We start from the raw sequence: 26,645 nt of genomic DNA on the forward strand, positions 1-26,645 counted from the left end.
GTGTCCAGGGCAGCTATCTACCAGCTCCATCTGGTACACAGACTGAAACCCTACCTGCCCGCAGACTGTCTCGCCAGAGTGGTGCATGCTCTGGTTATCTTCCGCTTTGACTACTGCAATGCACTCTACGTGGGGCTACCTTTTAAGGTGACCCAGAAACGGCAACTAATCCAGAATGCAGCAGCTGGACTGGGAGTGGCCGCCAAGACTGTATAACACTGGACCTGAAAACCTACATTGGCTCCCAGTACGTTTCTGAGCACAATTCAAAGTGTTGGTGCTGACCTTTAAAGCTCTAAACAGTCCTGTATACCTGAAGGAGTGTCTCCACCCCCATCGTTCAGCCCAGACACTGAGGTCCAGTTCCGAGGGCCTTCTGACAGTTCCCTCCCTGCGAGAAGTGAGGTTATAGGGAACCAGGCAGAGGGCCTTCACGGTAGTGGCGCCCACCCTGTGGAACGCCCTCCCATCAGATGTCAAGGAAATAAACAACTATCTGACTTTTAGAAGACATCTGAAGTCAGCCCTGTTTAGGGAAGTTTTTAATGACTGATGTTTTAATGCATTTTTTATATTTTGTTGGCAGCCACCCAGAGTGGCTGGGGAAACCGAGCCAGATGGGCGGGGGTATAAATAATAAATTATTATTATTATTATATATTATTTGCTTCATTTTTATCTTCAGGTTACCTGTTTGCCATCCTGACCTCCTTGAGGACAAAGGGCAGGGTGCAGATTCAATTCAATAAATAATAACTCTGTTTAGATTAATTCCTTACTTCCTTACTTCTTACCTATGCCTTGAGGCAGTTTGCAAACGCACCATGAAAAATGCTAAAAAGAGTTTTGAAAGCTGTACAAAAATCCAGCTGAAGATATACACTGAAAAACAATGCAAAAAGGGCTCCAGCTAAGGGGGGCCAAGGAGGACTTGCGTGTTACATGCGCAAGTTGCACTGCATGCGCTTGTGATATGAGCACGTCACACTGTGCCGGCCTCCTCAATCGCAGGAGCAAACTGGCATGCCTGCCCTGGAATTATGGCCATTCCTCAATTTGTTAGCTTCCTTTCTTATGTTCGAAACAGTGACAAAAACCTATAAAACTGGATGGATCTATGGTTTGGATCCATTTAAGGCAGCCCTTGTTTCACTCATACCTGGTCTGTATCCTCAAGATGCGGAAGGATGAACATTGAAATAAACAAAAGAGGCAGAGTTGCGCACAATGGAATTGTAAAGCCAAAAGTTCTTTCCCCCTAACTTGTGGGTGGTTAACATGTTGAACTCCAGTTCCCAACAGCCAACCTGAGCAAAGGATGATGGGAGTTGTAGTCCAGCAACATCTGGCATCCTAAAAGCTACTCCCCCACAGGCCCTCCAGAAACACAGTGAGCCCGCCAGTAGTTATTTAATTTCACGACAGCTTAATACCTATTTAATTATTTGGTTATATTTTAGTGGAGGGATTAATTATTCAATATGTTACCAGCCTGTTTAATAGGGTATTACGGCGTCGGCCGCCCTGGGATCGATGAAACTGATAAAGGGCTGGATATAAATTGAACTAATAAGTAGATAAATAATTGACACTGTTTCTACTATGTGGTTCTTGTTGTTTTACTTTCAAAAGAAATTTACTGGGAGACTTACAAAACATTAATATATTACAAAATACCATAAATGCGATTCCATAAAATTGCCATAAACTGTAGAGAAACACAATATACTGTAGAAGAAGTCCTGTCAGGAGAAGAATGGCTACAGAAACTAATGGATTATGCAGAATAATAATAATAATAATAATAATAATAATAATAATAATAAATTTTATTTATATCCCGCCCTCCCCAGCCGAAGCCGGGCTCAGGGCGGCTAACAGCAATCAAATAATCAAACAATCAAATAATCCAACATTCTAAAAACATTTCATTATAAAAATTAATTAGAATCAAATTAATGGCAACCATTAAGCAAAATTCTGTGCAGGTTGCCAGAGGAGGAATTCCAAAATGTTCAAAAACCGAAAACTCATATGGAAGCCACGTGGCATGTTCGACATCTGAGGCAAGTTCGAAAACCAAAGTATTTACTCCGGGTTTACAGTATTCAAAAACCAAAATGTTCATCCACAGAGACATTCGAAAACCGAGGTACCACTGTACTTTTTTTTTTTTTTTTTTTGCAGCTGGTGCAAATGTCCAGAAGTCCTGGTTAGTTGCATATAGTTGATTGTAGTGTGTCTGACCGTCTCAGTATTGCCTGCACTGACTGGCAGCAGCTTTCCAGACAGGGAATCTCTCCCAGCCCTACCTGGAGAAACCAGGGATTGAACCTGGGAGCTTCTACATGCAGTTTGGATGCTCTAACCGCCGAGCTAAGATCCTTTTCCTGGGCTCTGGCCCATCCCTTGGAGAGGGATTGTTCCTGGAATATTTTTCCCGTTCCACAAACCTGTGTCTTTGTGAGCCTTCCAGCGCTCAGATATACGGACATTTAAGTAGTGTCTTTAATGTCCTGGTTTTGTATTTGAGGAAAACAACATGCTTCAGTTCATTTAAAACAAAACAAAAAAACAAGCACCAGATATGCTCAGCATGAATCCCAATGGAGATTTATAAGATAAAACCTGATTTCTGATCACCCATTTTTGCAAAACTGTTTTCATACATTAACAGCTCAGGTCGCATACTGGAAGGGTGGAAGCTGAGTAGAATTGTCCCAATATATAAAAAGGGTGATAAGAAAAACCCTGCCAATTATAGACCCATTAGTTGGTTAGATGTAGCCTCTAAACTATATGCCAGGCTCCAGACTGGAAGAATGGGCAGATACAAATAAGGTGATATCTGAAGTCCAGGCAGGTTTCCAAAGAGGAAAATCCACATTGGACCAGTGCTTTGTGATGAACTTTCTGCTATGTAAATACATCCGTAATTTGAAGCAAAAATTATACGTCGCTTTTATCGGTCTAAAGTCAGCTTTCGATACGGTCCCAAGACGCGCATTGTGGCAAAAATTGGAAAAGACAAATATAGACCTCCGTTTATTATTTCTCATCAAAACACTATAAACTGACATATTGATACAAGTAAAGGTGGATCTGGCTGGCCATCTCACCACTAGTATTAAGACCATTACTGGAGTCAAACAGGGATGCATTTTGGCGCCTTTCCTGTTTAATTTTTATGTTAATGACATGGTTAAAGAACTGGAGGGCCTACAGTTTGCCCCTGTCACAATTCTCTCGATATGCTCGGCTTCATTCCTTGCAATCTTAACAGAGTGTTCTGGCATCTGAATGCAAAACAACAACAAAACCTCTTTTACTTGTTCAAGGCAATACCTAAAGGGCTTGTACCTAAGCGATAGCTCTGTGTGTGTGTGTGTGTGTGTGTGTGTGTGTGTGTGTGTCTATTTAGTGGTAGCATAAAAACGAATCCCTGCCCTGGGATTCCATTTTTCAAGCGCAATCCAGGAAGATGAGCTGCAGGCTGCCAAGCTCGAAAAGTGTTTCAAGAGAACTGATTGCCTTTATTTATAGGAGGACAAGGGGTTCATTTCTACCAGGCTGGTCGTTGGTTTGCCGCTGCCCTATTAAGCCCGCCGTATGGCTAACAACCGCTCTGTGATACTCACTGCCCAGATTCGTTTTGATAGCCTCCTGTAATGCTTTTTGCAGCCCGGCTTTCAGAGGAGATCAATTAGGCAGCTCCAGGCTCCACCTAGTGCTCAGTCACTGTGCCTGGCTGGCTCCCCAAAACAGCCGCCTTTGTCTACTCTATTCCATCCTTTCAACCCAGTGCCCTCCAAATGTTTCAGACTCCCATTACTGGGGCTGATGGGAGTTACAGGCCAAAATATCTGGAGGGCATATCAGGTGGCAGGGTAGAGGCTGGTATATTCACTTGACATACCTTCAGCTATCTTTGAATCTTCATCATGCTCACTTATCTCTCGTATTTATAGGTATCATTTTAGCACCGTCGGTCCTGGAAGCTTTTTTTCCTCCCAGAATGCCCCAGGTTCTTAGCAGAAACGCTCCGTACTGATGACAATGTTTTGCCTCTTCTTGCAGGGATTCTTCAGAGAGGATGTTGGCCCCGAAGAAGTGGCGGAGCCAGTGGAACCAGTCAGTGCTAAGAAGCCAAAACCAAAGGTAAATGTAATATGATCCGTATCTCTGTCTTGAGAGCCAACGTGGTGTACTGGTCAGAGTGTTGGGTTCAAATCCCCGCTTGGCCATTAAGCTCACTGGGTGACCATGGGCCAGGGCCTGCCTCTCTCAGCCTCACCTACTGGACAGGGTTGTTCTGAAGTTAAAATAGGGCGGAGGAGAACCATGCATGCCACTTTGAGCTCCTTGCAGGAAAAAAGTGGGATAGATGTGCAATAAATGCATAATAAATCAATATAAAGGTAAACATTAGGTCCAGTCGTGGCCGACTCTGGGGTTGCGGCGCTCATCTCGCTTTATTGGCCGAGGGAGCCGGCGTACAGCTTCCGGGTCATGTGGCCAGCATGACTAAGCCGCTTCTGGCGAACCAGAGCAGCGCACGGAAACGCCATTTACCTTCCCGCCGGAGCGGTACCTATTTATCTACTTGCACTTTGACGTGCTTTCGAACTGCTAGGTTGGCAGGAGCAGGGAATGAACAACCGGAGCTCACCCCGTCGCGGGGATTCGAACTGCCGACCTTCTGATCGGCAAGTCCTAGGCTCTGTGGTTTAACCTACAGCGCCACCCGCATCCCAATAAATCAATGTATCGGTTCCCAAATGGAGAAGCGGCCCCACCTAGGGAAACACCAAATATTAGCAGGGAAGTGGTGAGCATTTTGGCTGAGGGCAGATTTCACTGCTGCACAGCTTGGATATAATTTATCGTGGGATGCACACTCAGACAGGACAGGGTGCATACCCACAAGTGTGTGTTCGTGCCATACACACACACACACACACACACACACACACTTCGTTTCTCACATTCACATGACCGTCAGTATTGATTTATTAATTGCCTTCTAAGCCACTGCGTTAAGGCGATTCACACATAAGATCATTAGAAACACAAAAACCAGCAATGCATTTGAAGCAAGATGAAAACTCCAGTGAGTGGACATTTGTGCTAAAGTCCTGTTTATCCAGCTAGGAAATGAAGCAGAAATGCCTCCGCTTGTTTCTGGAAGATGTAATTTAGTTAGGGTGTGCCTGTCATATCTCAACAAGGATGCTGTTCCACAAAACAAGGGCAGCCACACTGTAAGCCCTGCTCCAAGTTATTGCAGAGCAAGCTTCTGTGATCTTTGGAACTTGCAAGAGATCTCCTGGTGTCAGGCGGCAGAGGATCCAACCCCCACGGCAGGTTGCCAGGAACGGATAAGAAGGAAAAATCCTTACCAACTGCTTTTTATTCAATATTCACAGAGAGAGGCTTGGGAATGCAGCCTCTTGGAATAATGGCGTTGCCCTGAGTGAGTCTCCGCCCCTCCCTCTCTCATGTGTCATCCCTACAAGTGCTGAAAAATGCCCTCTGCCTTTGAGCTCTTTGCTCTCCTACTTTCAATGCTCACCAGGTTCTGGGAGAGGTGGGGTCTGGAATGCTTTCTAAAGACACTGAGCCCGTCAGCTGTCCCCTCTCTGGTGCTTCTTCTTCCTGCTCTCCCATTCTTTCCCAGATTTTTCCCTCATCTGCCTCTGAGCTGTGATCTCCCTCAAACCCCTGTTGTAATTCCAAACTGTCTTCTTCTCTGGAAGGGTCAGGATGGGGAGACGGTCTCCACCATTCCTCCTCTGCCCAGTCCCTAACACCTGGGGGTATAAAGGATAAGGCAGTCCCTCAACTAGCCTGTGATTTGAGGTTTAGGCCTAATGCCACCAAGTGTATCACACAGCCACAGTTGTCAGGGAGCCATGATGGGTTGCCAATAGAGATCTCAGAGATTACGGGTTTCCCAAAGGCCTCTGGTTGGGTACCCGTGAGAATGGAACAGTGGGCTAGGTGCTCCTTTGGCCTGATCCAGCAAAGGTTCTTCTAACATTACGTTCCATGTCTGCAGGAACCTGAGAAGAAGCTCCTGCCTTTTAGAAACTTAGAAAAGGACCTGAGGACCCTCCATAAAGACCTTGCACACACAAGGTAGGAAGGATGGCGTGATACCGTACGTCAACGTCCAGCAAAATTGTTGATCTGTAGTTGCAAACGCAGGAATCCCTGCACTCTACTCTTGGTTTCTGAGCTCATTCCCAGAAGTAGGTGAGGTGCTTTATCACCCTTGTACTAGCCACAGGTTTTGAACCTGACTTTTCACCCTCTTCTTATCAGAGATATTGGGCGGCATCCGTCTAAATAGATCTGCCAGCACAAGGATTTCTGCTTGAGCAACAGAGCTGCCCTGCCTTCTCTTGCACCTCAAATCTGCTTTGGAGGGTTGAGGAACCCTCCAGAATAGATTTAGGAGTGTAGGAAGCTGCCTGAAACCAACTCAGGCCACTTGTCTCTTCCAGTCCTACCTGGAGATGCCAAGGACTGAACCTGGGACCTCCCTGCATGCAAGGCAGATGCTCTACCTCTGAGCTACAGCCCTTCACTATACTATGTCAGATCATTGGTCCATCCAGCTCAGAACTGTCCTCCCTGACTGGCAGTGGCTCTCCAGGGTTTCAGGCAGGGGGTCTCTCTCAGTCCTACCTGGAGATGTTGCAACTTTCTTCATGCAAAGAAGATTCTCTGCAGTTGGTTGATGGACACACACTCCCCCCGCACAATGAGCCATGGCACTACCATTTAGGGGGAACACAGGGAGAGGAGAGGGAGTTCCCTTGCACAGCCAAAAGTCCTTGCACTAGTGGATAGCTCAGTTGGTTAGAGCGTGGTGCTGATGGCTCCAAGGTTGTAGGTTCGATCCTCATATGGGACAGCTGCCTATTCCTACATTGCAGGGAGTTGGACCAGATGATCCTCAGGGTCCCTTCTGACCCTTCAGTTCTATGATTCTATAGTGGTTCTATTTAGTTAGATGCAGCCCATTGAGTTGTATTGAGTGTTTGTCATACTGATCCACTGAGACTAAAAGGCATAACTAACTTAGGTCCATTGATATCAGTAGGTCTAGTCTCACTAGAATTTACCTGGATGCAAGCTTAATCTCTGAGATGTCCTCAAACTATAGCAGCATTCTGGACTAGATGGGCCATTGGCTCCTCTTATGTTCTTAAGCACTTATAATAGGGACGCAGGTGGCCCTGTGGTCTAAACCACTGAGCCTCTTGGGCTTGCCGATCGGAAGGTCGGCGGTTCAAATCCCTGTGACAGGGTGAGCTCCCATTGCTCTGTCCCAGGTTCTGCCAACCTAGCGGTTCGAAAGCATGTCAAAAAGTGCAAGTAGATAAACAGGGGCCGCTGTGGTGGGAAGGTAAATGACATTTCCATGCACTCTGGTTTCTGTCACGGTGTCCCATTGTGCCAGAAGCGGTTTAGTCCTGCTGGCCACATGACCTGGAAAGCTGTCTGTGGACAAACGCCAGCTCCCTTGGCCTAAAAGCAAGATGAGCACTGCAACCCCATTGTCGCCTTTGCCTGGACTTAACTGTCCAGTGGTCCATTACCTTTTTACCTTTATATTGGTGGGAATTTAATATACCATCATAGATTCGTAGAGTTGGGACCATCTTGTCCAGCAGCCCTGCAACGCGTTCCACCGAATGTGGGGCTTGACCCACGACCCTGAGATTAAGAGACTCAGGTGCTACCGACTGATGTTCAGACTTATGCACAGGTGGCAAAACAGACCATCTCATGTTCTTATTTGGCTGGTGCATGCATTGGTTTCTAAAGCAGAGAAATGCCAGTTAAGGGGGGTGAGGAGTCACAAATGAAGTAGCCTCCAGCGACGACACTTTAAAATTGAGCAGAGGTGGCTGGAACTGATGGAAATTTCCATTTGTATGCTCGTTGCACGTGATTGCTCCTTTGGTCTTCATATACTCATTAATTTGAATATCAGACTTTTGCAGCAAGAACATCAGCGGTGGGTACAAATGCCATGATTTACCGCTTGCAGGGTTTAGCAACAGCCCGATGCAAAATGAACGCTGACAAACGATCGCTGCCAACCGCAGAAGGGCACATACATCCCCAAACTCACATTCTCATCCAGAGTAGCATCCTTCAAAAGCAGTTCTGCAGAGAACAGACAGTAAACAACAGAAAGGAGGCAGGTGCTAGTTAATCTTAGGGCAGTTGTGCCCAGGCAATTTGTCCTAATTCTTTTGGCTGGCTATTTCAGGTCTCCCTTGCACTAGGTTTCCTCAAGACATCAGATGAGGCAGGAGAAGTACACGTACCGTATTTTTCGCTCTATAGGATACACTTTTCCCCCTCCAAAAATGAAGGGGAAATGTGTGTGCATCCTATGGAGCGAATGCAGGCTTTCGCTTTCGCTCTCCAGGCTTCAGGCACCTATCCGCAAGCCTTTGGAGCGCAGCGGGAGTTCCCGCTGCACTCAGAAGCCTTGCGGATAGCTGCCTGTTCTGGGGCTGTGGTTGGGGGAAGCTCGGGCTTCCCCCATCCCCAGCCCTGCAAGCTCCAGGAGCAGCGGCGAGGTTGCACGCAATCTTGCCGCCACTCTTGGACCTGTTCTGGGGGCTGGGGTCGGGGGAAGCTCGGGCTTCCTCCATCCCCAGCCCCACAAGCTCCGGGAGCGGCAGCGAGGTTGCGCACAATCTTGCCACCGCTCCTGGACCTGTTCTGGGGGCTGAGGTCGGGGGAAGCTCGGGCTTCCCCCGCCCCAGCCCCGAGGCTAAAAACGAAGCCAAGACAGCGAGCGGGATCCATCCCGCTCGGTGTCTTGGCTTCTGCCAAAGCCGCGCGCAGCCTCTCCCGGCTGGAGAGGTTGTGCGTGGCTAAAGAGGAAGCCAAGACAGCTAGCGGCATGGATCCCGCTCGCTGTCTTGGCTTCTTTGCTCTTTGGGGCTGGGGGGGAAATAATTTTCTTTTCTTTATTTCCCCCCAAAAAAACTTGGTGCGCCCTATGGTCCGGTGCGCCCTATGGAGCGAAAAATACGGTATTCTGAGCACTGGGGAGATCAGGAGTAGAACTATGTTATCTTTGAGCAAGAAGATAGGAGAAGCGGCTGGGTGACTGGGCTTTTGCAGAAAGCATTGTTATTACAAACATCGGATGAGACCTTGGTGGTGGTATCGCCTTGTTGGTGTTGACCTAGGGCAGGGCCTTTTCAGTGGTGATTCCCCAGTTGCAGAATGGCTTCCCCATGTGAGGTGTGCCCATCTCCATCATGATCAGCTTTCAGGAGGAATATGAAAACAATCCTGTTTACACAGGCATTTAGTGACTGAAGAATACTGTTCCTGGCAACCCTGAAATCATTGGCCAGAATAATGTCTATAGTTATAATTCTTTTTTGTAATGTTTGAATCTGTTTTAGAATGTTTTTGCTTCATTTTTATCTCCACGTTACCTGTTTGCCACTCTGAGCTCCTTGAGGACCAAGGACAGGGTACAGATTCAATCCCAACAAATAATAACTCTATTTTGATTAATTCCTTAATTCCTTACCTTTGCCTTGAGGCAGTTTCCAAACGTCCCATGAAAAATGCTAAAAACAGTTTTGAAAGCTGTACAGAAATCCAGCTGAAGATATACATTAAAAAACAATGCAAAAAAAGGAGTACCTAAGGCAGAGACCTTTTCATCCTGCTGGAAAATCTTGTCGGAACGAAAAGGTCTCCAGTTGTTTCCTGAAAGTAATGTTTCCTGATGTGAAGAGGTCTCTTTTACCAGCAACCGTTGGTTCCTATACAAGGAAGCAAATTCTTCCATTTTCCGATGATAAATGAAAGCTAGAAATGTCAGCTTCCCTAAAGAGGCAGATCCCAGGCAGGTAAACAACAATTGTTACCGTATTTTTCGCCCTATAGGGCGCACCTAGTTTTTTGGGGGGGAGAATAAAGAAAAAAAATTATTTTCCCCCCAGGCACGGGGCTGGGGCGGGGGAAGCTCAAGCTTCCCCCGACCCCAGCCCCCAGAAAAGGCTGCTATCCGCAAGCCTTGGGAGCCCGGCGGGAAGTCGTGCCGGGCTCCCAAGGCTTGCGGAGAGCTGCCCGAAGCCTGGAGAGCGAGAGGGGCCCTTCATTTTTGGAGGGGAAAAAGTGCGTCCTATAGGGCGAAAAATACGGTAATTACATTTGCATCCCACCTTTCCTCCAAGGAGCTCAATCAAGGTGTGGGGGGGGGATAGTTCTCCTCACCATTTCATCCTTACAACAACCCTGTGAGGTAGGTGATACAGAGTGAGTGCCTGACTCCAAGGTCACTCAGTGAGCTTCATGACCAGGGGTAGGCAAACTAAGGCCCGGGGGCTGGATCTGGCCCAATCGCCTTCTCAATCCGGCCCACGGACGGTCCAGGAATCAGCATGTTTTTACATGAGTAGAATGTGTGCTTTTATTTAAAATGCATCTCTGGGTTATTTGTGGGGGCTGCCTGGTGTTCTTACATGAGTAGAATGTGTCCTTTTATTTAAAATGCATCTCTGGGTTATTTGTGGGGCCTGTCTGGTATTCTTACATGAGTAGAATGTGTGCTTTTACCGGTATTTAAAATGCATCTCTGGGTTATTTGTGGGGCATAGGAATTCATTTATTTTTTTTCTTCAAAATATAGTCTGCCCCCCCCCCCCCCCCGCCCAAGGTCTGAGAGACAGTGGACCGGCCTGCTGCTGAAAAAGTTTGCTGACCCCTGTAATAGGACCGAGTGGGGAACTGAACCCTGGTCTCCCAGGTCCTAGTCCAACACTCTAACCACTGCACCACCTTGGGCACGTCAATGCCACTTCTGACTCGGTCCATCATCAATAGTTTTCTGGGGAGCGAGGAGACGACCCCTGAACTTGGCTCTGCTGGCTTTGACCAATAAGGTTTTTGGTCCAAAACATCTGAAAGGGTGCTGAGGTCAATGTATCCCAGTCCCTACACTGTTGAGGATTTGACAGTGACACACATCTCAGCTCCCGGCATGAATCACAGGTAATTAAACTGAAATGCCACTGAAGACTGAGGCCGTTGAAATTGCCTTTAAAAGCTTTATTAACACAACCCGCAACATTATAAAGTAACTGCAAAAAAAAGAGATAGAAAAATGTCAGCTATAGACGTAGCACAGGATGAACCCAGTTAGCACAATGTGCACAAAGAAATGGAATCCAAATTCCAGTGAGCAAAGAGGAGTGGCTTGCCTAGATTAATGTGGAGAAAGCAAGCAAGAGCAGGATGCAATCCTAACACTCTCAGAAGTAAGTCCCAATGAGTTCAATGGGGCTGACTCCCCTAGTAAGTAGGTTTAGGGCTTGTTATAAGAATTCTAAGGTCTCAAATTTAAATTAAATGTTCATAAATGTACAAGGCAAACACATACATAAGTATATAAACCACATGTCTGAAATAGTATAGGAGAGCAATCCTGAAGCCGTTTTGACTCTCCCAAATTGACCTCAACTATTTCTCTGCAAGGAGGAAGGAAATGGGAAACCCTCCCCCATGGTCTTTTGCTTACAAATCCTGTCTCAAGGGTGTATTTGTGTATGAATAGAGTGAGCCTGTGACCTGGGACTCAGGAACTAAAGTATTAACCGTCACAACAGAATGGCCAGGCTGCCCAGGTAATGCAATCAGTGACCATTACTCAGTTATCCTTGCAGACAGGATTTCTGCTGTAGACCGCCTTCTTCTGTGATGTATGTATTATATTTTAGGGGGGTGGTCTTGGGCTACAAGGTGGGCAATTTCAAGAGTCTGTATGAGGGCTTGCACACCATTGTTCTGGGTTCTCCTCCCTCCTGTGTGTGGTGAGTGGAGACCCTGTTGCAACAGTTTAATAAAGAACAGGCTTACTAGCCGCTTTGCTTCTCAATATACTCTGGTTGGCTTCTGTTATTCTGTAGCTCAAGACCACCCCCCAAAACATCATACATACATCACAAGGGGGCAGACTACAACAGAAATCCTGTCTGGCAGGATTCTGATAATGGTCACTTGATTGCTTTACCTGGGCAGCCTGGCCATTCCTTTTGAGATGCTAAATACTTAGTTCCTGAATCCAGGTCACAGGCTCACCCAATTCATGCACGAACACACCCTTAAGACAGGATTAGAGCAAAGAAACAATGGGGAGGCTTTCCCATTTCCTTCCTCACTGCAGAGAATATTTGAGGTCACTGGAAGAGTCAAAATGGCTTCAGGATTGCCCTCCTGTACTATTTCAGACAGGGATGCAGGTGGCGCTGTGAGTTAAATCACGGAGCCTAGGGCTTGCCAATCAGAAGGTCAGTGGTTCGAATCCCCGCGACAGGGTGAGCTCCCGTTGCTCAGTCCCAGCTCCTGCCCACCTAGCAGTTCGAAAGCACGTCAAAGTGCAAGTAGATAAATAGGTAACGCTCTGGCGGGAAGGTAAACAGCGTTTCCGTGCACTGCTCTGGTTTGCCAGAAGTGGCTTAGTCATGCTGGCCACATGACCCGGAAGCCTGTAAAGCAAGATGAGCGCCACAACCCCAGAGTCGGTCACGACTGGACCTAATGGTCAGGGGTCCCTTTACCTTTACTATTTCAGACACATGGTTTATATACTTATGTATGTATTTGCCTTGTAGATTTATGAACATATGATTTATATATATGAGACCTTAGAATTCCTATAACAGCAGCATCACAGATAAGGCACTCAAAATGCAGAGAGTCAAATCGCGGGATTCGCAGGCATGGACCTGTGCCAAGCTGTTAACACTGGTATTCTGCCAGGCCTCAACTCCCTCTTCTTTCTTTCTTTCTTTCTTTCTTTCTTTCTTTCTTTCTTTCTTTCTTTCTTCTATTCCTGTTCAGCCCACTGCTTTTCAGCCTCGGCTGTTGTAAGCCCCTGTTCGTACTCTCCCAATTCCCTCCTCTCCCAACGCCAGCAAATCAGCCGGAGCAGATCAGGCTGTCGGTGTGGCCGTGATCGTGGCCGGAGATACGATGAGCACCTGCAGGACAGAGAGAAAGAGAGAAATTGTGCCGCCGCTTGGGGACTTTGGCATTACCTGCCAGCGCTAGACTTCCTTTGCAGCTAATGCCTGGTAATGCCAGTTGCTTGGAAACAGGTGCTCTGTTGCCTCGTATCCTAGGCTTCTTCCCTTTTTTCGCCATTTGGCAGCCAGCGCTCTAATTGGCATGCTTCTTGCGTGGTCACGGCTGGAGGTTTGCAAAATTCTGTTCCAGAAAGAAAGAGGGGAGAAAGAGAGTGGATCTGCGTTTGGGGGGTGGGGAGAGACTTTCTTTCTCCATGAATGACAGCTCACGTTAATTAGACAGCAGACATGAGCAGACAGGGAGCAGAGTGTCTGGATGGGTGGAATATTACCTACGCCATCAGTCATGAAAGGAAAGCGCTATTTTCTGGGCCCAGCAACAGCACTGCCTCTCCCAGTTCTGCACCCGCGACGCAGTTTGCCCTGGAGTGGAACTCTGTAAAGAACATAAGAACATGGGGGAATCCTGCAGGATTAGGCCAATGGCCCATCTAGTCCAGCATCCTGTTCTCACAGTGCAGACTCTATACTTGTTGGCATTGTCTTGTGAGACAATGGAGTGCGCCTATGGGGGTGAAGCCAAACTGCTGCGATAGCTGCACCAAAGTGCAAGCCTGGGCAGTGTGTATGGTGGTTCTGGGGATGCCCAGATGTGGTGGTCGCTAAGTGTGGAACTCCCTGCCCTTGGAGGTGAGTCTGACACCTTCATTATACTGTTTCTGGTGAGTGCTGATAAGACACCTCTTTACCTAGGCACTTGAGGTGTGTTATTTTGCTATTGCGTGTCAAGACCCCGCAGCCCCCCCCCCTTGTTGGAAATAACTCACACAAGGACACAGATATTAGGTTTATGTTGTTGGGCAAATTTGGCCACAACTTTATTGAATTACAGAATGTGAGCGGTATTGGCTTAGACATTGATTGGACCCAACTATATCTGACTCCTGGCTGATGTGCAGGAAGTCTGGTAAGGGTAAACCTACCGGTAGGGGGAGCCCTGTCGATGCGTACCAACTCGAGCTCCCCCTGGTGTTCCCGTTGGGGTCGTGTCATGGCCCTAGCCCCCGACCCGGGCTTCAGACAAGATCCACACCCCCAGATTCCTTTAACGGAATACTCTTAAGCATGGAGGGGCAAGTGATGGCCACACCTCCCCTCCCCACACAAGGTCAAACAATGCCTAACCGCAACCCTAACAAAGTTGTGACGATTGCTATGAGGTAGGTGAAAACCAAGTGGCCATTGCCAACTTGCCAAGTGGAAAAATTCCTACCAGGCCCCTCAGACAGCCAAGGCGACCAACCGAAGGCCATAGCAAGGCCAGTGCCTAACCTGCAAATAGGGAGGGAGGGCAGGTGATTGAGGAAGCGAGCCAAGAGGAAGTCCTCTGGCTCGCTCCTTGGTTTAAACTGCCCTGGATACGTCGTGTCCCCCCCCCCCCCCCGGGCCAGCGGATTGGCCGTCCGGGCTCTGACGTGGCCGGGATCCCCCGGGCAACGGGGGACAAAGTCCCCCGCCCCAAGTGGGGAGTGGGTAGCCACGCCGCCCACTGCAACTCCTCCTCACTGGGAAGTGGAGCGGATTTGTCAGATATTTAAACCTGTTTTTAATACTGTGTTTTACTATTGCAACCTGCTCTGGGACCTCTGGGCAAAGTACGGGTCAATAATAATAATAATAATAATAGTCGGATCGTACCCTTTGATAAGTATGTTTTCACTCCTGCTTCAAAGAAATGCATCTGGCCTATTCAAGCTCAACTCCTTTGTTATTCCGTGTTACAAATTTACAAATAGATCAGCGGGGCGGTCAGACGTTTTAAGATAATTATACGCACATGATGTTGTATTAAGCATGAAAGTGAGCACCTCGTCAGCTTGCTTGCCATCCACCTGGTTTGCTGCCAGGTCATTTTTATTTTGGTACAGTACGAGCCTGACCTTTATCTATATTAATTTAATCCTATAAAGGAGCCGGAGTATTCCGACGAAAATGATTAGCACTCAAAAAGGTGGCGGAGGGGTGGGGGGGAGAAGCTCTCTCAATTTTCCCAGTGACGAAGTTATTAGTTTACAAGAAAGGCATGGCCTTTGTCGGCAAGGTGGCGGAAAATCCGTGTTGTGACTTCCAGCCGGCTGGAGCTCAATTACTGTAATAAATGCATTCCAAAGTTCATCTCAAATGCATTTGCATTTTAATGAATGATTCTTACCTCCTCGTCAAGTTGGCGGCAGAGGCTAATTTTATTAAGTTGCTGCATAAATACGATGCTTTTGAAACGAGGATTTAAATGGAAAGGTATTTGCTTTGCCCCCTCCCCACCCCTTGTGTGAAAATGACTAGCCCTTGTTTGTGCCACCTGCCAGGGACAGCGCAGAATGTGTGTGTGTGTGTTGAGAGCTGTCAGAACATAATGCTTGCCTGGTGGAGACAGGGTAGAAATTCAGTTCAGTTCTGATTTGCAGTTTCTGAAACAATATGTGAACTCAAACAGAGTCATCGTTCAAAATTCATGGTTGCAGTCCCTGTCGCAGCAGCACCCTTCCTGTGTGGATGCAACTGCTGAAGTTTAAAGAACAAGCAAAGCAAAATTGCATGGAACGGTATACATGTATTTGGAGAAAGCGACCCTTAAATGCTGCAGAATTTCGATGAGGCTTTTTAAAAACAAAAACAAAAAACATCAGAAACTGCTATGGGATTGTGGAGAACTAAACATAAAAGATTGGAAGTGGTGTGTGAAATGGAGAGCTTCCATACAGTTGGGAGACTCAGGACAGATAAATGAAAGTATTTCTTTATTCAACGCATAGTTGAACTATGGAACTCACTCCAGGAGGAGGGAGGCGTAGCCAACCAACTTAAAGGTAAAGGTAAAGGGCCACTAGGTCCATTCGTGGCCAACTCTGGGGTTGCGGCACTCATCTCGCTCTATGGCCTAGGGAGCCGGCGTACAGCTTCCAGGTCATGTGGCCAGCATGACTAAGCCGCTTCTGGTGAACCAGAGCAGCACACGGAAATGCCGTTTACCTTCCCACCGGAGCGATACCTATTTATCTACATGCACTTTGACGTGCTTTCAAACTGCTAGGTTGGCAGGAGCAGGGACCGAGCAATGGGAGCTCACCCCGTTGCGGGGATTCGTACCGCCGACCTTCTGATCAGCAAGTCTTAGGCTCTGTGGTTTAACCCACAGCACCACCTGCATCCCTTAGATGGCTTTAAAAAGCGATTGGACAAATTCAGGGAGGGCAGGGCTCTCATTGGCTGTTAGCCACAATGACTGTGTTGTACCTCCGCTGTCAGAGGCATACATTACTAGGGTTGCCATATTTCATAGAATCATAGAATCATAGAGTTGGAAGAGGCCATCAAGTCCAACCCCCTGCCAAGCAGGAAACACCATCAGAGCACTCCTGACATATGGTTGTCAAGCCTCTGCTTAAAGACCTCCAAAGAAGGAGACTCCACCACACTCCTTGGCAGCAAATTCCACTGTCGAACAGCTCTTACTGTCAGGAAGTTCTTCCTAATGTTTAGGTGGAATCTTCTTTCTTGTAGTTTGGATCCATTGCTCCGTGTCCGCTTCTCTGGAGCAGCAGAAAACAACCTTTCTCCCTCCTCTATGTGACCTCCTTTTATATATTTGAACATGGCTATCATATCACCCCTTATCCTCCTCTTCTCCAGGCTAAACATGCCCAGCTCCCTTAGCCGTTCCTCATAAGGCATCGTTTCCAGGCCTTTGACCATTTTGGTTGCCCTCCTCTGGACACGTTCCAGTTTGTCAGTGTCCTTCTTGAACTGTGGTGCCCAGAACTGGACACAGTACTCCAGGTGAGGTCTGACCAGAGCAGAATACAGTGGCACTATTACTTCCCTTGATCTAGATGCTATACTCCTATTGATGCAGCCCAGAATTGCATTGGCTTTTTTAGCTGCCGCATCACACTGTTGGCTCATTTCAAGTTTGTGGTCAACCAAGACTCCTAGATCCTTTTCACATGTACTGCTCTCAAGCCAGGTGTCACCCATCTTGTATTTGTGCCTCTCATTTTTTTTGCCCAAGTGCAATACTTTACATTTCTCCCTGTTAAAATTCATCTTGTTTGTTTTTGCCCAGTTCTCTAATCTGTCAAGGTCGTTTTGAAGTGTGATCCTGTCCTCTGGGGTGTTGGCCACCCCTCCCAGTTTGGTGTCATCTGCAAATTTAATCAGGATGCCCTTGAGTCCATCATCCAAGTCGTTGATAAAGATGTTGAATAAGACCGGGCCCAAGACAGAACCCTGTGGCACCTCGCTAGTCACTCTTCCAAAAGTGAAAATCCAGACACAAAAATTGTTGGGCTTTTGCAGAATCTGAAAAAGAAGTCTTGTAGTAAGGTTAAAGCTTACTGGGAATGATATATAATGAATTGAAAAAGATGTTTAAAATAACATAAAAAACAACAACCCCAGAAGCTTTCTTTTTGGTAGTTATAGGAACAACTGAAACTGTATAGAATCTTATTCATGTATGCGACTACAGCAGCAAGAATGTTACTTGTCCAAAAATGGGAAGAAGAAGAAGTCCCAGGAATGGATACAAAAACATATGGAATATGCAGAAATGGCAAAACTTACTGGAAAAATAAGAAATCAAGATAACAGACTTTTCATAAAAGCATGTAAATGGTTTATTAGATATTTACAAACAAATTGTAAACAGATAAGAACATTGGCAGGATTATTTTAATAACCTGCAGTTTTGTAAGAGTATATATTTAAAGCAGGTGAATAAATGAACAAATTAAGTTAATTGCAGAAAATATTAAAAATAAATTTAAGGAACAGCAGAAAGAGGGGGAAGGAAGTCAAGTTTTGAAATGTTAAAACGACAGTAAAATTATTGAAATGTATAAACCTGAAAATCATAAATAAAATAATTTTTTTTAAAATGAAAAAAAGAAGTTTTTGAGCTTTTTTAAAGGAAATTTGCCAAAATTTATACATTCCAACATGGGTTCCCATATGTCAGGAATTCCACAGACATTACAGGCAGACGGCGAATCACCTTGAGATTCAGAAGTGCCATTTGTTAAGTGTCTAGTAGCCTTCGAGGAGTTTTAATGCATTGCTAGGAAGGAAGAGGGTGTTCTGAACCTGGTTGCAGCCATTACTTTAGGAGGTACGCGAAGTGTTTCGGGAGATGGATGGGCTTGTCTGATTCGGACAGGGTAGAAATATGTTTTGCACGCGGACTGCAGAACAACTTGTCGTGATGTATCCATTTTGCTGGCAGTGAGCGCTTTGCGTTGTCTGTCTCGTCTGTCATCCGACAAAAGTCTTCTTTTAAAAATAGGTGGCGGGGGGGGGGGAGAGAGACGAAAGAAATCTTCTGCTGCAGTCTCATAGCCAATGCAAAATTCAACTGTCTTTGTCTCTCTCTGAACCACAAGCCTTTATTTGCCTAGAATCTGGATGAGGTCTTCTCCCCTTATATGTCACATATATATTTATTAAATATGTGAACACCAGCCTAATAGGGGCACAAATGCGTCTTACGATGGAAGCCACTGTTACATAGTCATCTTAGCTCAATTGCTTTTTAACTGTTGTATTTTATAGGTTTTTAGCTTTCTGTGTTTGTTTTATTTTTTTGTGAGCTGCCTTCAGTCCCAGTTCTGCAGAAAAGGTGGGATATAAATAAATCGTGGTGAAGGGATAGCTCAGTCGGTAGAGCATGAGACTCTAAATCTCAGGGTTGTGAGTTCGAAACCCACGTTGGGCAAAAGATTCCTGTATTGCAGGGGGTTCAACTAGATGACCCTCATGGTCCCTTACAATTCTATGATCCTATGATGGTGACGATGATGATATACCAGTGTGGTGTTGTGGTTAGAGTGTTGGCCTAGGACCTGGGAAACCATGGTTCAATTTCTCACTCGACCATGAACTTCCCTGTGTGATCTTGGGCCAGTCACTGCCTCTCAGTCTAACCTACCTCACAGGGATGTTGTGGGGATTAAATGAGGAAGGGAGAGAAGAACATTTCCCACCTTAAGCTCCTTTGAAGAAAAGGACAGAAATGCAATGAGGAAATCATCATCATCATCATCATCATCATCATCTGTATTGCAGGGGTTGGACTTGATGAACCTCACAATCCCTTCCAACTCTATCATTTTCTCATTATATATGTGTGTGTGTGTAATATTTTTGTTGTTTTTGTTGTTTTTTGTTTTTATAATTCCTTTTCCTATCACCATCCACCACCCCTCACCCCACCTTTGTGTTAGACTTCCAATCTACTCAATTGCAATTTCTTTCCACTTCTATTACTTTCTTTCACACACCTTTAACCTAATTTCATGCTTCTTTTTCTATTACACATTGTTATCCATCTTATTTAGTATTTCAGTATTTAAAACGGAACTTGTTTATTCTAACAGGAGTTCTGATTTTTCAATATGGTTTTGCAAGTATCCTTTAAACACCTTGCAATCCCTGTCTATCTTCTCTTTTGAGATCCTTCCAATTTCTCCCATTGTTTTGGATATATTGTAGTACTCCAATAATTTGGCAAGCCACTCTATTTTTGTTGGTATAATACCACTTTCCCAATTTTTCGCAGTAGCCTTGCAGCTACTGTTGCGCACAAATATAATGTCTTGTATAATATTTTTGTTTTACAATTTTGTTTTACTCATTTTTGTATCCTTAAGATATCAATGACTTCCCTTCTTCTCATTCCATGGTTCATTTTACATATCATAAATCGCTGCATATTTTACAAAAAACGATACCATTCACTATTCCACTATTACATCCCTCAAAACTTATTTACACTGTTGAATTTATCTTAAACGCTGCCAGCGTATTCAGCTGTACGACTCTGTGGTTTTCTCTATGATTCTATGATGAGTAATGGACCTCAAAGCAGTTTACAAAAAGAGTTAAGATTAAATTATCATTCTAAAACAAACAGACAAACGAACAGTTCAGCACAGCGATTAAAAACCTTCAGAAAATAATTAAATTTGGCAATGACCAAAAATAATCAAATCCAGCATTTTCAGATTAAAACACATGGAAACTTTCAATATGCGTAGGCTTTGCCTAAGCGAAAATGTTTTTGCCAGGCGCCAGAAAGAGCAGACTGAAGGAGCCTACAAGATGTCTATAGGCATATAAGGTTGACAAAGGCTGTTGTACGTAGTCCAACACTTGGGTCAGGATGATGTGCTCCTCGGAGTTACCCTCCATCCTCAGACTCCTCCGTTATGGGCTAGAACAGGGGTCAGCAAACTTTTTCAGCAGGGGGCTAGTCCACTATTCCTCAGACCTTGTGGTGGGCCAGTCTATATTTTGGGAAAAAATAAAATGAACGAATTCCTATGCCCCACAAATAACCCAGAGATGCATTTTAAATAAAAGGACACATTCTACTCATGTAAAAACATACTGATTCCCGGACCGTCCATGGGCCGGATTTAGAAGGCGATTGGGCCAGATCCAGCCCCCAGGCCTTAGTTTACCTACCCGTGGGCTAGAATCTCTCTAGGGAATTCAATAGCTCACCTTCCTTATAGGTTCTGTGTTTAGGCGTACAGTGTGTCCATCAGTACTAGTACAGGAATCTGAATGGAAATCACGGCAGTTAGCAAATTTCTATAAATCCGTTTTGTTATATGGGAAGGAGTTGGCAGCACAGATGGCAATTGCGCACCTGTGCAGATGTTTCCTATCGCGTCACAATCAACACAAGATTGCTGGAGGGCCTGCGGGCTCTGAGGGACTTCCTTCCACCTTTGGTGGGAATGCCATCAGGTTTCATTATTCCGGTCCCGAGTATATTAAGAAATATCCAAAACAATTAAATCACCTGCTCAGGCTTCCCCACAACTGACATTCGTCAATATGTGGACAGACAGCTTGTCACTCCGAAGAGCTCTTGATTTGGATTTTCGCTGTCGCTGGGATTTCAACAGCCCAACAATGAGAAACCTTGAAAAAAATCTGCATTTGGCTGTGTGGTATTATAACTTACGGCCTTTGCCTACCATGGGAAAAATTGCACAAAAACCGCACGTCTCCAGGGGGGTGGAAGGTCCAGAATGCTTTTAAGTCATTCAGTAGGATTTTATTTCCTATGATTTAGGGCTGGACGATATCTGGTTTTCAACATTGTGATATATCATCAGCTAAACGTTGTGCTATACCAGGCATAGGCAAACTCGGCCCTCCAGATGTTTTGGGACTACAACTCCCATCATCCCTGACCACTGGTCCTGTTAGCTAGGGATGGTGGGAGTTGTCCCAAAACATCTGGAGGGCCGAGTTTGCCTATGCCTGTGCTATACTAATATATCACAATGTCTGAAATAAGGATGGAGTTATGTAGAGGCATTGTCTGGCTTCATGGTTTTTACAACAAGGCGATTTTTGCATCACACACACACACACACACACACACACACAAACATCATGATTCGCAATATACTGCCAGGTTAAAAATTATGAAACCAATATTGAAACCATTTTTGGACGATGTATTGATGTATCACCCAGCTCTACAATAGACTTAGATGCTCAACATTCACCAACCACTGCAGCTCGTAACATCTTGCTTTATTTTGGCACGTCATCATTTCTTTCCCTTATTATTGATTCTTTGTCTGCCCTGTTTATGTTGTGATGTAACACCCTGCTACTGCACTTTCGGGGTTGCAAATAGTGTTCACAAAAATCTTTTTTTAAAAAATGAATTAAATAAGTTCTTCTGACAGGAATGAGGAGGAGGAAGGCCTCTGAGACAACCCATAATCCTTTGGGTCCTGGACTTCTTTCAACATGTGCTCTTTTACTTTTTGCATAAAGAGACAGAGAGTTCTTCTGGAGGGTTGCTGGAGGGGAATAATGTATCTCCATATTGGTAGCTTTGCCATCACTTCAGCGCTTGACCTCCCGCCATTTTTAACAGGTATCTGATCAACTCGGTGAAGATCGGGCGGGGCTACTTCCATATGCTTCGCAGAGAAACTCTGGAGAGACAGGAAGCAACCAGGCTGGAAGAGTGGAAGGAGCAGGAAAGGCAGAGGACTGACTGTCAGCCGCCGAAATACCCATCATCCTCATCCTCCGATGAAGACTCAGGGGATGAAGAACTGACTGAGTAGGTGTTCTTCGAGGCTCTTAATCTATTAACAGCCGTTTCCTTTTTCCAAATGTGACCTCTAAGTGGCCCCATCGGGTTCTTGAGGTTCGATTGAGAGCTGAGCTGACGGCGTCTCAGAAGATCATCCACACACACCTTTTTGCGAGTTTGACTAGCTCAGAGTTGGCCAATGCGATGCCCTCCAGACATTTTAGACAGTGTGAGAAACGGCCGTGTAACCTAGGGCTGCCATATTTCAAAAAGTAAAAACCAGGGCTTGTCGATTAACTTAGGTCTAAGATCCAGGATGTATGGCAGCCCTACATACACCAAGTGGGACGCGGGGGGGCGCTGTGGTCTAAACCACTGAGCCTCTTGGGCTTGCCAATCAGAAGGTCGGTAGTTTGGATCCCCATGACGGGGTGAGCTGCTTTCGCTCTGTCCCAGCTCCTGCCAACCTAGCAGTTCAAAAGCACGCCAGTGCAAGTAGATAAATAGGTACCACTGTGGCGGGAAAGTAAACGCCATTTTTGTGCACTCTGGCTTCCGTCACGGTGTCCCAATGTGCCAGAAGCGGTTTAATCATGCCAGCCACGACCCAGAAAGCTGTCTGTGGACAAATGCCGGCTCCCTTGGCCTGAAGTGAGATGAGCGCTGCAACCCCATAGTCGCCTTTGACTGGACTAAACCATCCAGGGGTCCTTTACCTTTACCATATACCAAGTGAGATTCTTGGCTCAGTGCCATCTACACTGCCTGGCAGCTGCTCTCCAGGAGCTCAGTCCTACTTGGAGATTCCAGGGATCGAGTCACAGACTTTCTGCCTGCAAAACACATGCTTTACCCCTGACCAATCATAGGAGGCTTCCTTATACCGAATCAGACCATTGGCTGACCCAGCTCAGCATTTTCTACACAGGCCAACAGCAGCTCTGCCAGAGTTCCTCGCAGCCCTACCCAGAGATCAAACCTTTTGGCAAGCAAAGCGTGTGCACTGCCCCTGAACGTCTCTCTTGCACATGGGTTTAGGGTATACACACAATGGCACTCATAGACCGGACATTAGAATGGGGGAATGAGTGGAGGCTCCGCATGGCACAATTTGAATCAGTATTAGAAGGAATTATGATAATATCTCTATGCCTGAAGCATATGAGACACATTTCACAATATAAATCACCTTTTTTAAAAGACGATTCCCCAGCCTTGCATTAAAGGAACATCTTTAGCTGTTAAGCATGCAGGAGACCAAAGAGGAGGGTGATTTTGCTATTATGACATTTTCCTTGTACAGGACTCTGCAGTTGTAAATGTCTATGGGGGTGCTAATTTTGCAGGTCAGGGTGCTCTTCAGAAAGGACGAGGAGTGCCAGGAGTGGGTGTAAATCAGATCAATAAGCAGTTCCTGTCTAGAACAGATTGTGCTTTTGTTTTCTGACAGCTGTGTCTCTTTGTCTCTCTCTCCCCCCCACCCTCCACCCCCAAGTTTCTTTCTAACAGAATGTCCCTTTCTGAGAGAGACTGAGAAAAAGAAGAAGAAGAAAATTGTCCGACCTTTCACCCCCGTCTACAACGGCCTGCTGTCGGAAAAGCATCCGGATGCCCATTTGTACGTTTGAAGGCGTTAATAACGTCAGGAATACTCTCTGACTCTCTGCTTGCCATTTCTTTTCAGAGACCACTTGCAGTTTGCTTGTTGGTCTGGGGAAGGCTAACTGTACATGCTCAGAGGGGACTTTGGCTCCTTTGTTCACTTGGGGAAAGGGGGATCATAACCACGTATGGAATATGAAGATGCTAAACAGGTGGTTAAAGGAAGAGTGTTTGTTTCCTTTGAACAGTACCTGCAAGAGAGTTTAGCATATATTCTGTGTCCAGGGCAGCTGTCTACCAGCTCCATCTGGTATGCTGCCTGAGACCCTCCCTACCTGCAAACTGTCTTGCCAGAATGGTGCATGCTCTGGTTATTTCTCGCTTGAACTACTGCAATGCGCTCTATGTGGGGCTACCTTTGAAGGTGAAACTACAACTAATCCAGAATGCGGCAGCTAGACTGATGACTGGGAGTGGCTGCCGGGACCATATAACACCGGTCCTGAAAGAGCAACATTGGCTCCCAGTACGTTTCTGAGCTCAATTCAAAGTGTTGGTGCTGACCTTTAGAGCCCTAAATGGCCCAGTATACCTGAAGGAGCGTCTCAGCCCACATCATTCAGCCCAGACACTGAGATCCAGCTCTGAGGACCTTCTGGCGGTTCCCTCACTGCAGGAAGTGTAACTACAGGGAACCAGGCAGAGGGTCTTCTCGGTAGTGGCACCCGCCCTGTGGAACACCCATCAAAATGCCAAAGAGATAAACAATTATACGACTTTCTGTAGACCTCTGAAAGCAGCCCTGTATGGGAAGTTTTTTAAGTTTTATGTTTTGCTGTGGGGTTTTTCATATTCTGTTGGAAGCTGCCCAGAGTGGCTGGGGAAACCCAGTCAGATGAGTGCTGTTTAAGTAATTTATTATTATTGTGGTTATTTTTATACCTAGTTAAACTGTTGTTTTTGAGGACCACAAGCCCAAAGCCCAGTTGCGTAGTTTTCTGCTTTGTGGCCCATTTCCCCCTCTCCAAACTCACTGCCCCTGAGCCCACCTCCTCTGCCAATCAGCCCCACCATCTGCCAGTCAACTCACCATCTGCCTTTCTCCCTCTTTCTCTTTGACAGCGACTCCATCTTCCGGCAGCTGTGCGCCCTCAACTGGCTCTTGGAAGCTTTGACTCTGGATCCCAACAGCAGCATGAAACCTGTGATGACATGCTGGAATCCCAGGTGGGTCTTGGTGCAGTTAGGCCAGGTCATGGTGTTTGGGGGGTGGGCTGGTCCCCCCCCCCCGAGATACCTTGAAAATGGGCAGGCAGCTCTGAAAATGGGGTAGAGCAACTCCTCCGTTGGTTGGGGTTGAGTGCGGCTTCACTGCTGTGAGTAAACTATGCAAAAAATCACCCCATGAGCTTGTGTTGAAGAATTTAGCCATGGATTTAGAAGGCTAAAGGTAAAGGGACCCCTGACCATTAGGTCCAGTCGTGGCCGACTCTGTCATCTCGCTATACTGGCCGAGGGAGCCAGCATACAGCTTCCGGGTCATGTGGCCAGCATGACTAAGCCGCTTCCGGCGAACCAGAGCAGCGCACAGAAACGCCGTTTACCTTTCCGCCAGAGCGGTACCTATTTATCTACTTGCACTTTGACGTGCTTTCGAACTGCTAGGTTGGCAGAAGCAGGGACCGAGCAACAGGAGCTCACCCCGTCGCGGGGATTCGAACCGCCAGCCTTCTGATCGGCAAGCCCTAGGCTCTGTGGTTTAACCCACAGCACCACCTGCGTCCCATTTAGAAGGCTACATGGCTGTAAATTCCATATTCTATACCTTCAAGAGAGGACAGGCCACTAGCCGTAAGAAAAGCACTCTGCACGTGTTTAGAGCCAGAAGCTGGGTACTTTCCACGACTGGGTCCTGCCACTGGATGTGGAATCTGTGGCTAGGCCCAAGAGTCAGTTGTGTCTCAGCGGTGCCAGAAGGGGCATGGAATAAAAGCCAGGGTGTAACCACTGAAAGCTCGCCCCCTTCATTTCCCCCCCTTAGGCACTACGGCGGTGCAAAAAGTTCCTTGAAAGTCATCGCGAAAGAAAAGACGGTGAAGGCTCGATGGGAGCACTTTCTCTTGCAAACAAAGGTAACTTGCTTTATGCCAGTTTCCAAATACAGTCGTACCTTGGATCTCGAACGCCTTGTGACTCAAACGTTTTGGCTCCCAAACGCCGCAAACCCTGAAGTGAGTGTTCCGGTTTGCGAAGGTTCTTTGGAAGCCAAATGTCTGGCACGGCTTCCGATTGAGTGCAAGAAGCTCCTGCAGCCAATCGGAAGCCGCGCCTTGGTTGTCAAACGTTTTCAGAAGTCGAACGGACTCATGGAATGGATTCTGTTTGACAACCAAGGCACGACTGTAGTTGTTTAGTGTTTGTTTAGAGCCTCAAAAAAATAAAATAAAGCAAATCACCATTCCTGACACCCTCCCTGGGTTCTGTGGTTTTCCGCCAGCCCTTCAGAACAGTTTCCGTGGCATGTGTGGTTGGAGGAGGAGTGTAAATTCTTTCTCTGGTGGGGTGGTTACTTAGTGCTCTACCGGGTAGCTGTCATTGTCTCCATACTGCAGATGGGATAACTGAGGCTTGCCTTATGGCTCTGCAGTGAGTGGTGGATGCCACCACACACAGGCTCAGCGTCTCCACCCCACCAGCCCCTCATACTTGTTTTTATACCATCCATCCTTGGTGGCCTCTGAACCCCCCTTCCAACAACTAGCTATTATTGTTGCTGTTGTTGTTGTTGTTATTTATTAAATTTGTATAACAATCTATACCCACAGGGCTCACAGCAT

At 46.4% G+C, this 26,645-nt stretch overlaps 1 protein-coding gene across 4 annotated transcripts in view; it reads left to right on the forward strand.

Moving 5' to 3' along the window:
- The window catches only part of CCDC60 (coiled-coil domain containing 60), a 55,717-nt gene that overhangs the window by 18,233 nt on the left and 10,839 nt on the right, over positions 1-26,645 (forward strand). For 2 of the 4 annotated variants that reach the window (XM_080986284.1, XM_080986283.1), the window contains exons 2-7: positions 4,078-4,158; positions 6,059-6,138; positions 22,042-22,233; positions 23,702-23,824; positions 24,931-25,035; positions 25,850-25,940. In XM_080986284.1, coding sequence (XP_080842410.1) covers positions 4,078-4,158; positions 6,059-6,138; positions 22,042-22,233; positions 23,702-23,824; positions 24,931-25,035; positions 25,850-25,940 — 672 coding nt within the window. The remainder of the gene's footprint in view (positions 1-4,077; positions 4,159-6,058; positions 6,139-22,041; positions 22,234-23,701; positions 23,825-24,930; positions 25,036-25,849; positions 25,941-26,645) is intronic. The other 2 variants (XM_080986285.1, XM_080986286.1) reach the window with 1 other exon arrangement.

This window comes from Podarcis pityusensis (genome assembly GCF_964106645.2).
Source record: "Podarcis pityusensis genome assembly, chromosome: 16".
In the NCBI taxonomy this organism is placed as follows: domain Eukaryota; kingdom Metazoa; phylum Chordata; class Lepidosauria; order Squamata; family Lacertidae; genus Podarcis; species Podarcis pityusensis.